This window comes from Cololabis saira, chromosome 3 (genome assembly GCF_033807715.1).
Source record: "Cololabis saira isolate AMF1-May2022 chromosome 3, fColSai1.1, whole genome shotgun sequence".
Classification (NCBI taxonomy): domain Eukaryota; kingdom Metazoa; phylum Chordata; class Actinopteri; order Beloniformes; family Belonidae; genus Cololabis; species Cololabis saira.
The window spans coordinates 635,796-648,019 of NC_084589.1; the positions used below are offsets into that span (position 1 = coordinate 635,796).

At 42.5% G+C, this 12,224-nt stretch overlaps 1 protein-coding gene across 3 annotated transcripts in view; it reads right to left on the bottom strand.

The window, feature by feature from the left end:
- The window catches only part of LOC133424349 (anoctamin-10-like), a 52,343-nt gene that overhangs the window by 6,831 nt on the left and 33,288 nt on the right, over positions 1-12,224 (bottom strand). Inside the window, exons 13-14 of one of the 3 annotated variants that reach the window (XM_061714888.1) lie at positions 7,833-7,949; positions 5,720-6,846 (exon numbers count right to left, since the gene is read on the bottom strand). In XM_061714888.1, the coding sequence (XP_061570872.1) occupies positions 6,796-6,846; positions 7,833-7,949 (168 nt within the window). In that variant the 3' untranslated portion in view covers positions 5,720-6,795. Of the gene's footprint in view, positions 1-5,719; positions 6,847-7,832; positions 7,950-12,224 lie in introns of those variants that run through there. The other 2 variants (XM_061714897.1, XM_061714904.1) reach the window with 2 other exon arrangements.

Below are 12,224 nucleotides of genomic sequence, written 5' to 3' on the forward strand. Positions count from 1 at the left end.
GAATGGTTAGCGGGAGAGGGGGAGAGCAGCACTGTGAGCCTGTTGGATATTGTGTTTACTCCAGCCTCTCTTCCTGTCTTCAGCTTGTATTCTCCTCTTCAGCTGATCTTCCACTTTTGAGCTCAACTTTTAGTCATTAGGTCATCTTCCTGGCTTGAGCTGATCCTCCTCTCTTCATCTGCATCTTTTCAGCTCATCATCCTCTCTTAAGACCATCTTGTTCTAATTAGCAGAGTTCCTCTCTTCAGTGCCTTCTCCTGTCTTCAACTCCTCTTTCTCTTTTCCCTTCTTCCATCATCATGAGTGTTTTTAAATGTCTGAGCTACGTTTGACATATTCACATTTTCCCCTGACTTTGGGCAATTTGTTGTAATTTTCAGCTGTTTTTTTTGTCCAGCAAAGTTCGACTCTCATTCAGCATCTCTGCATCTTCAAAGCAAACGCAGCCTTTTTTCATTTGATTTTAACTCTGAGTGTGTGTATTTGTATTTCTAGAACTAAACCAAGGGAAAAGTAAAATCCTGTGAAATATTATTTAACAAACAAAAAACTTGTAGCTCTCCTTTAGAGAATGTGGTTTGGCACTGAAAAATAGTCATCTGGACTATGGGGAAGCTTTTCTGTGAAACCTCTGCAGACCTCCCAGCATGCAGGGAGCAAGCTATCTGCACCAAAGCAGTCTGGGGGAATTTCACAGTTTTGATCCATTATGCTGGATTCACACTGAAAGCGTCAAAAATCGCCTGACGCCTGCATCGCGCTGCTTGGTGGATTCACACTGAAAGTCTGTCGACGCCTGCAGTAGTGGGGCTTTCAAGCTGCAGAACTGGAGGAAACAAAGTGCATATACCAATATATAGCTGCACATCTTCACACTGCAAAAACTCAAAATCTTAAGAATATTTGTCTTTTTTCTAGTTAAAATGTATCATTTTTAGTCAAAAAAATCTCATTATACTTAAAACAAGACTCATCACTGGAAGAAAATAACAATTTTTCACCTGTTTCAAGTAGATTTTCACTTAAAATAAGTAGAAAAATCTGCCAGTGGAACAAGATTTTTTTGCTTGTAATGAGAAGATAAATCTTGTTCCACTGGCAGATTTTTCTACTTATTTCAAGTGAAAATCTACTTGAAACAGGTGAAAATTGTCAAATAACAAGTTATTTTTCTGGTCATGACTCTTGTTTTAATTGTAATGAGATTTTTTGACTAAAAATGAGACATTTTAACTAGAAATAAGACAAATATTCTTGGTAAGATTTTGAGTTTTTGCAGTGCAGTTTCCTCTTCACCATGGATCACACTTCTTTATATTTCTGCATTATTTCTGCGTAGATAAGAGAGAGTTTGATGCTCCTTAACCAGGTTGGTCGTGGATCAACATCAACCATCATCGTTGGTCCCGGTGAAGCTGCAGTCTGTCTGTGGTGAACACTGACACACCGGGTCCCAGCGGATTTGGTCCTGATGTTTAAACTGTGTTTTGTTATTAATGAGCACGCTTTTTAATTATTTTGCGTTGGATCGATGCAGCAAATAAAATAGTTCAGACCATCCAGCTCCTCAACCATCAGTTACTGTTTCACATTCAGAGTTCAGGTAAAAACAGCAGTCAAATCAGCAAAAATGTCAGTTTGCTGGATGAAATAGATTAATTCCTGATAAAATAAGTGTTTTAGTGCACAGCTCTGCTCATATTTGCATGTGAATGAGTGTAAGTTTGTGTGAACATGAAAGTACAATCTGCATTGAGGCTTCAGGAATCCCGGTCTGTGATTGGACGTTGCCTCGGCATCGCCGCTGCTCATTTGCATAAGGTTGAGATTTTTCAACTTCAAATTGACGCTCTGGGCGCCCCCGACGCCTGCAAAGCCTCCAACCCGCTGCTCCTGACGCCTCCAACACCTCCGTAGCCTCCAACGCCTCTCGCAGCGCTTTCATAGACAATGAATGGCAGCCGGACGCCTACGACGTCTATGACGTTTTCAGTGTGAATGCAGGGTTAGTCTTTCACTGAACTTAGTCCTGGTTCTCGTGTCTGAGCTCCTGAGTTTTGAGAACCGGTTTATTGTTTTTTTTCCACTTTGGACTGGAAGAGTTTTGATGTCCAGCTGCAGTTGTGTTCTTTAAGGAAGAGTATTGGGGCCAGGCAGGAGAAAAATAAAAATAATATTTTAGAGGAGGAAGATTTTTTTTTCCATTATGCACTTCGAAATGCCTCGTCGAAATGTTGAGAATAATATTTAAGTACAATTTCAAGAAAAAGGTTGAACTGTATTTCGACTTTATTCTCGAAATTTTGACTTTATTAATGAAATTTCAACTTTATTCTTGAAATTGTATTTCAACATTAATCTTGACGTTGGCGCAATAACTCGCCTGTTGGGATTAGAGGATGAGCTTCCAGCTGAATTCAGTAACAAAGATCTTCTACATATTCTGTTGCAGTGTGCTTGAAAATGCATTCTGGTTATGTGGATCTCTGATTAAGCTCCCACTTTATCTCAACACAGCTGACTGTGACAAATGTCATCCCGTTTGAAGCCTCTGCCATGAGGGATAAACCCTTCTCATTCTACCAGATTTGGGACCCTTTCCTTGACTATCTGGATACCGCCACATCTCAAAGGATAAAGTCTGGACTTAAAGAATTGGCTTGGAATAGGAATCTAAATGTATTTATCGATATCATGTGACGTCACACAGTACTCGCAGCGCCATCTTAAGGACCGACTTTCAGCATGCCGTCTATCTGTTGTGCCGTGGGATGCGACAATAATAAGTCTAAAAAAACGGGATTGACCTTTTACCAGTGCTTTAAGTGGGCCGTGGGATATTGTGATGTTTAAATGTTCTTTTATTCTCTTCCTGTCACTCGTGTTGAAAGCCGGTTGAAAGCGCTGTAGGAAACAGTCATGATGAGGAACGGCTGATCCAGTTAGTTGAAATGAGAAGTTATCTATGATTCCTCCTCATTTCACCACAAAAACCTCAATAAAGTGGCAGAAAGAAATAATATCCTATTATTATATAGGTCCCAGAACATCGGACGGGAGGGAGAGAAAAGGTCCTGTAAGTGGGGAAAAAAACAACATTAATGCCGCGTTCCATTTGTCCTCAGAAGTCGGAATTTCCCAGTTCCCAGTGGGAATTTTCAACTGGAACGCCCCTCGAAGTGGGATTTCCTACAGGGAAAGTGGGAGAAGCTTCACCACCCCCGAGTTACCATTCCAAGATGGCTGCCTTTCCCAGTTCCCAGTTCCGATTTCCGAGGTAAATGGAACGCGGCATTAATAACTACGTGTGGTGACGCAATCAAACAGCAAACAGCGTGAATGAGCGGCGTGTGGTGTTAAATGCAGCAAACATGTCAGCATGTCAGATCATTACTTGGATGTGGGGAAAAAGCAGAGGACACGAGAAATGATCCAGGCTGAGTTGGATTTGGGAAACGGCTTGGAGCTTCGCCGGTGTATGGAGAAGGATTGTGGACCAGGTAGATATATATGTCCGCAAACGACAAATCTGGCAGGTTTTTGGCAGACTGGAGTGGAGTCAGTAATTGATTGGTTATTATATACGGATCGAAACCTAAAGTGTCAATTTTCTGTAGATACCGTTGCTGTTCTTCGGGAGTTAAGTGAGTTATTAGGTGAGACGTCATATTGGCTGCGCGACGTGAAGGTCCTCGGTCGGTCCTCAAGATGGCGCTGACAACAAAAAATGTCACGTGACTGAAACCCATGAATAGATTGACATTATGTATGTCTGTACGTGTGAATGTGTGTGAATGTTGGTGGTGGTCGGAGGGGCCGTTTGGTGTGATATGGCAGCCACGCTTCTGTCAGTCTGCAGGGCAGCTGTGGCTACAAACGTAGCTACCACCACCGGTGAGGATGTGTATGAATGAATAATGATCTCTGTAAAGCTCTGGGTGCCTTGAAGGAGCTATATAAAACCAAGTCATTATGTCCACTTGTACCCATGTGCTCTGTATTCATTTCCTTGTGTTGGTTTTACTGCTTTGCTTTGAAAAATAATAAAAAAAGAAGAAAACTTTCAGATTCACATTTTAATGATGCATTTATTTCTCTGAAATGATTTAGACACAGTCAGCGGCGTGATGCCGCGTGCTGCCTTGCTTAACGGCAGTGATCACCTGCTCTTTACTAGAAGCTGTCTCAGTGACAGCCGGACATGCACATGCTTCTCTGCACACCCAGTTCATGCAGGAAACCTGCTGAATGTTAATCACGTAGTAACTCCTAAAGCTCACCATCTTTCTGTTCTTCCTTGGGAAATTCAGATTGAGAAGTTTCAAACAGGGCGAAAATCCTGGGGAGGACAGGGGGAACATGCCCCCCCTAATTTGAGACAGAATTAATAATTTTTGAACAATGCAGTAGTATTTATTGAAAGTGCAATGTAAGCAGTGCTCATTATAACCGTGCAATAAGTAAGGGATAATGCCCGACGAGGTGTATATTAACATAAATATATGGACGACGCGGGGGCCAAGTCCATATATTTATGTTAATGTCACCTAGAAGGGCATTATCCCGATTATACCACGGCCACTTACCAAAAAACATAAATATTAAATCAGTTATTCATGCTTTAATGTGTTTTCAGTTGAAATCATTAGTTTTATAACAAGCCACAGCTGAGCGGCTGAGCGACTATTTAATCTCTCGTCTGCAGCCGTTGGAACCTAGTAAGATACAAAGTTTTTTAACAAGCCATAACTCAGTTTCAAGGTCCTTATGCAATTAAATTCACCAAATAAATTAAAAGAAATGACAAAATCACTCATGTCTCCGTCCTGCGGTAGCCGGCTCTTCTTCTCTGAATCTCCGTTGCCGTGGTTACCACCTGGCAGTTGATCCAGTAATGATATTAAAGATTTCAGGCAATTTGACCAAACTTGTTTTCTAGGTGTAGGTTATCACTTTTAACCTCCACCTGCCAGCCAATCAGAATCCAGTATTCACACAGACCGTGGTATAATGTTCTATACACATCTTTAAAGATGTAGTCCCACCCCCCCCTCCCATTCCTAGAAATGGTTTAGTCCACACACACACACACACACACACACACACACACACACACACACACACACACACACACACACACACACACACACACACACACACACACACACACACACACACACACACACACACACACACACACACACACACACACACAAATACTCAGCAGCGCAGCAGCCACCTACACACCGCAGTCGTGGTGTAAAAGGTGAGTATTCCACACAGATATAGTGACATAAGTTACAACAACACACATCCTACTTACAAAAAGCCCCGGGTCCAGGCTGTCTGCAAAATATATCCCGCATTGTTCAAAAAGCCTGCTCAATTACGAGTGCTGTTAAGGTAAGTTAAAAGCTACAAATAGTGATAGTCACAGACGGAGAGGAGAGCTCAAAATCTCATTACACTTAAACCCGAGTCATTACCAGAAAAATAACTTGTTATTTGACAATTTTCACCTGTTTCAAGTAGATTTTCACTTAAAATAAGTAGAAAAATCTGCCAGTGGAACAAGACTTTTTTGCTTGCCCTGATTTTTTTGCTAAGAAGATAAATCTTGTTCCACTGGCAGATTTTTCTACTTATTTCAAGTGAAAATTTACTTGAAACAGGTGAAAATTGTCAAATAAGTTATTTTTCTTGTAATGACTCTTGTTTTAAGTGTAATGAGATTTTTTGACTAAAAATGAGACATTTGAACTAGAAACAAGACAAATATTCCTGGTAAGATTTTGAGTTTTTGCAGTCTATACTTAACTAGCTCCAGAGCGCGCTAAAGAGGCGGCATAATTGTCAGATGTTTGACAACACAATAAATATATATTCTAGAAATTGTTTTGTGTAGGATTATTCTTTAAGGTATTTCCTTTAGTTTGGGGATTGTTTAAAGGTAAAAGCTCCAAAATGTAATGGACTGTGGTGGAAGTTAGAACAGTGACTGCGTTTACATGCAGTCAAAATTCTGGTTAAGGTCAATATTCCGGTTACTGAAACATTGGGAATAATCTGTTTCCATGCGTGAGCTAACAGGGTTATCCCTGTATACATGGTAATTAATCATTTGGGATATCTGGATCAAACCAGAGACGCACGGAGAACGTGATGACGCAATTCCTGTCATTTCTACTTCTTCTTCATGTATCCAAATTCAAAACAAATGCTGCTTCACGCAACTTTCCTCTCACCTTCTTGTAAATCTTCTATCCCGGTACTTTCTACCGTCTACAAATGCAGAAATGTTCATATCCTTCATTACATTTATGAAGTGATTAGTCTCCTCCTGGTCTTGTGTTTCTCCGTGTTTATAAGAACTTCCTGGACTCAAAAGACCAGGATTCCTTGTGAACAGAGCATGTGCAGAAAACACATTCATGTTCCGTTTGATGGGGATATTCCGTTTGGTGTTTACATGACCCAATATTCAGTTAGAAAAGGAGTAACCCAGGGCTCATATTGGGCTTTTTAAAAACAGGAATATGTGCAAATTCCGGTTACTCAAAGGGGTTATTGGTGTTTACATGGCCGTGCGAATATTCCGGTTAGAAAAGGGTTATTGACTGCATGTAAACGTAGTCAGTGAACAAAGGTATTATGTCAGACGTGCTGTATTATCTCCACCTTCCACCTAATACCATTGTTTTGTATTACTGGGTGAATAAAGAAGAAGTTAAAACAGGCAGGGTAAGGGCTCATACAAGTATAAGTATGAGAGAGATTGGCTGATAATTAGTTTATTCATTGCATGCAGGTGGACTCAGCCAGTGCTAAGAAACGTCTTCTGCCTGCCTGTTGGCGAGATAGAGAGATGAAAATGTCAAATTACGGTAAAAGATGCGGTATAAAAGGCAGGCTACAACTTTTATTTCTAAAATGTTACTGTTTATAGAGGTTATGCATTGACGTCACTTCCCGACTGGCCCCCTTACTCACACTGAGTGGCAAAAATGTCATAACAGCTGATTTTGGGCTTAAATTAGCGTCAGTTGACAGTGACCCGTACAGTTACCCCAAGAACCAGTGGTCCATGGACATTAATATTTGGTACAGTTACCAAGAACCAGTGGTCCATGGACATTAATATTTGGTACAGTTACCAAGAACCAGTGGTCCATGGACATTAATATTTGGTACAGTTACCAAGAACCAGTGGTCCATGGACATTAATATTTGGCCACCAATCCAGTTTCCTGATATTTATATGTACTTAATTTCTACGCCGGGGAAATACATAAAGAAAGCTTGAAGGCAGACAAAAGTCTTGACGCTTGGTCCGACTTCAAGGCAGGATTTGTTGTAGAAATTAAAGTGATGAAGACACTGAACTTTATGATTTGACCGTTTAACGTTAGCTACCCAAAAATCCAACATTACCTGATACAAAATGGGAACCACAAATCCACGTTTCGGTGTCTGGAATCCAGTTGTTTCTGAGAATTGCAGCGACCCATTTGTCTCTCTTAAGATTATTTTTTGGCAGTCTGTAAAACGATAACTCTGATTTCTTGCTAAATCTATGAGTACAGTCGATCGCACAACAGCTCTTTCCCATTTTAGATGTTTTCCAGTTGCTCAAACTGAAAGTTTACGCTGATACTCTGACACTCAGTCGTTCTGACACTGTGACGTCATGCACATTCCCTCTATTGTCCCCCCCAACTATGAAATGGGATTTTCGCCCCCTGGTTTCAAACACAACTTTTTTTTACTCCACGGCATCACACTTTGAAAACTATCACCACACAAAGCACAAAGACCAGCGAGTGTGGACTCACCTTTTTCTTGAGGGCCCCCAGGGACTCGAACTCCTGGCGAGCCAGCTTGATCTGGATGTGTTTGGGGACGTCTGGGATGAGGAAGGTCAGGATGAACTTGAAAGCCAGGAGCCCGTGCTGGAATCACAACATCACATCATGTCACGGCTCCAAGTGATTTACGCTTAGATCATGTGTTCCTCTTTTTCTGAGAAACCTTTTTCCTTAATGTTGTAAAAAGTGTTTTAACAGAGACGTCACAAGGACGGAGGAGGAGGAGGAAGAGGTGGGGAGTGGCCGGATGACTAAGATGAGACACAGACACATACGCCCTTCAAGCTGCATGAGGAGAAGAAGAGTTGTTAAACTGGATGGATGGATGGATGGATGGATGGATGGATGGATGGATGGATGGATGGATGGATGGATGGATGGATGGATGGATGGATGGATGGATGGATGGATGGATGGATGGATGGATGGATGGATCAGAATCAGAATCAAGTTTATTAAGTCAGTTCAGAAAACTGTTTTTGACTTTGGGTCCCGGCACAGTACATCCAAGTGATCGCCGCGACTTTGTGGCGCTCGAAACCCGGAGACTGTTGGGGGGGGGGGCTGATAAGAGGGAGGAGCCGAGGAAGGTGTTGAGTTGAGGGAGGTGTGGTTATCAGCAAGTGTGTGTGTAGCAATAAGTCTGTGAACTTCGCTCAGAGCTGCTCTCAGCCAATGTCCTTGATGTTATCAGGCGGCTCGGAACAGTTCTGACAACAGGTCCACAGATGTTCCTGAGAGGGGAGGGTTAGTGGGGGCCCGGGGCAGAGTCGCCTTGTTTACATTCCACCAGAAAGATTGTGACCAGAGCGATCGGCCAAACCGCCCTGTCAAGGCCAGATTATAGAATCAACAATTATATTGCAAAAACAGACAGACTCAGTAATTTTCCGTCTGCCTTTAGTCCCTGGTTCATCAATGGCGACTACAATCAGACGAATTTGTGATCAATTTCCGCCAAGCCGAACTTCCAACTTCTCCAAGGTCTTATCCATCTTGCCAATGAGCTCAAAGACCGCCGCCAGCCTACGATTCTGTTCGAGAATCGCATCCAGCTTACGGCTTTGCTCCCCCAACGTTAAAGTTTGAGTGTTGATCGCCTTGCTTGACCCTTCATCCACGTCCAGCAGCTCTGAAAGAGCCAAAACAGCTGTCGACGACTTACGCGTTTGTCGGTACACCAGGAATCCCCCTCCTCCAATCAAGAGAAATCCTGCTATCATAAATCCAATTATGAAGGCATCTTCAACGTCCTCGACAGACAGAATCGCCAAACACAACGGTTTCCAGTGTTTGTAGGAATCCATTGTGTATCCAGCAAAAAATTTCCCATCGGGGCAAGAGGGCTCCCTTACCCCCTGACTTCTTGTCGCAAAAATGTATTCAATTCTGCTGAGAGACCAGTTAATCACTTCCATGATTGTAGAGTTTCGGAGGAGTGAAAAGGAGAGGCTCTGAAGACGAGACAGGACAAAAGCAGTAGCAGGGCACATAGATAAGGGAGAGGAGCAGAAAAAGCGTCCGCCTTCACCGAGAACCGGAAGAAGATGGATGGATGGATGGATGGATGATAGGATGATGATGGATGGATGGATGGATGATAGGATGGATGGATGGATGGATGGATGGGTGGATGGATGATAGGATGATGACGGATGGATGGATGGATGATAGGATGATGGTGGATGGATGGATGGATGATAGGATGATGATGGATGGATGGATGGATGATGACAGATGGATGGATGGATGATAGTATGATGATGGATGGATGGATGGATGATAGGACGATGATGGATGGATGGATGGATGATAGGATGATGATGGATGATGACGGATGGATGGATGGATGGGTGGATGGATGGATGAATGGATGGATGGATGATAGGATGATGATGGATGGATGGATGATAGGATGATGACGGATGGATGGATGGATGGGTGGATGGATGAATGGATGATGATGGATGGATGGATGATAGGATGTGGATGGATGGATGGATAGTTGGATGGATGGGTGGATGGATGATAGGACGTTGATGGATGGATGGATGGATGGATGGGTGGGTGGATGGATGGATGGATAATAATAATAACTAGAAAATTTCAGGAAATTTTGATATGGGCATGCCCTACCGCCCATTCGTCCCCTCTCGCTGCTTTGGTTTGGGGCTGTAGTGGTTGTGTTCGGGGTGGTTCTATGTCAGTTTGAGGTGTTTACGGTTGTATTGCATTCATTCCTGTGCTCCCTATAGTTATTAATGGGGTGCGCTTTTTGGTATCCAGCGTCCCCACGGCAACGCTTTTGACTGAGAAAAGTAATGCCCATCGAGGCACGATGGAGAAGCATCTAACGATGTATGCCATGCATGGGTGCACGTTCTGGTTCAGGCTATGTTAACGGATAGGGTTTTTTTTTCACCATGGTAAAAAACCCCATCCGAATGAATGGGGCCATTTGGCATGGATTTTGACATAAAATGTCCTTAAATCACAGCTTCATGAAATTTGAATATGTTGAAGTCCACAGCGTGCCGAGTCTGGGAACCTTTGTACGATGTCTCTACGATAATCTGTTGCCTAGCAACAAGCGTCCAAAGTCAAACGGAAATAAAGAAAAAAATGAAAGGTCAATATCGCAAAAAGTTGGCATAATGAGCTTGTACGTTCCGTTAGTGCCAATCGGGCCGAGTGTTTGAAAGTTTCAACGATGTCTCTACGATAAAGTCCGGCCGAGCAATAAGCGTCCAAATTTTCGCCTTTTTTTTTTGGCTTTTTGGCATCTAGCGTTGCCACGGTAACACTTTTGACTTAAAAAAGTAATGACCATTGAGGCATGATGGAGACGCATCCAACGATGTATGCCATGCATGGGTGCACATTGCAGTCAGGGCAGCATTAACAGATTGTTTATTCACATGCTCCCCCATACAAATGCATAGGTTTTTGTTGCCATGGTAACAAGCCCCATAGGATAGAATGGGACAATTTGGCTTTAATATCTCAAAAGCTGTAAACGAGAGCGTAATGAGACTCAGTATGTTGTAGTCCACATCAACCTGAGTCTTTTAACGTTGGAACAAAGTCTCTGCGATACCGCGTTGCCGCGCAACAAGCATCCGAAGTTCCGTTAGCATCAAAATGAACAATGTGGAATATCTCAAAAACCATAATAGCAAGCATGACGAGACTAAAATATGTTGCAGTACAAAGCGTGCCGGGTTTGTCAATGTTGTAATGATGTCTGTACGATAAACCGTTGCCTAGCAACAAGTGTCCAAAATAAAATTAAAGTTAAATATCGCAAAAACCGTAATAACTAGCATGATGAAGTTTTATGGTCCTTTAGTGACTATCGGGCCGAGTGTTTGAAAGTTTGAACGATGTCTCTACGATAAAGTTTGGCCGAGTAATAAGCTTTTTTTTTTTGCTTTTTGGCAACTAGCGTTGCCACGGTAACCCCTATTACTGAGAAAAGTAATGCCCATCGAGGCACGATGGAGACGCATCCAACGATGTATGCCATGCATGGGTGCATGTTGCGGTTCGGGCCGTATTAACGGACGAAAAAAAGTGCGGAATAATAATAATAAGGAAGAAAAGGGAAACCTTTTCTGTATACCATTATATCGCCTTCATTTTCATGTTTTTCCTCATTTTTTCGGGCGTGTTTTATTTTTTGGGGATTTTTTTTTCCCACATCAGAGCGGGGTCATGCTGCACACCCGCTGGTGCGCTGTGGGACTTTTGCGACTTTAGCTTGTTAGCTAAATGCTAGCAACATTGCCCTTTGGGCCATTCTGGACGATTGCAATATGGTCATGCCACTACTTGGCATGCCCATAATAATGAATTGGATTTATATAGCGCCCTTCAAGGCACCCAGAGCGCTTTACAGAAATCATTATTCATTCATACACATTCTCACTGGTGGTGGTAGCTACGTTTTTTGTAGTCACAGCTGCCCTGCAGACTGACGGAAGCGTGGCTGCCATATCGCGCCTAACGGCCGCTCCGACCACCAACAACATTCATACACATTCAAGCACATTCACACGGGGCAAGGTGGGTAAGGTGTCTTGCACTACGACAGCAAACTGGGGCAGAGCGGGATTCGAACCGCCAACCTTCCGATCATTGGACGACCCGCTCTACCACCTGAGCTACTGCCGCCCCATAAATGGATGGATGGATTTGAATTTGAAGATTTTATTTCGATTTTATTTCGAACATAAAAAAATAATACAAAAAAGTAAAGAAATTAAATACATATAGTGATATAATACTCAATTATATGTATATATAAATATAGTCAAAATCAAAACAAATCAAAGCAAACAAAAGAAAACAAAACAAACG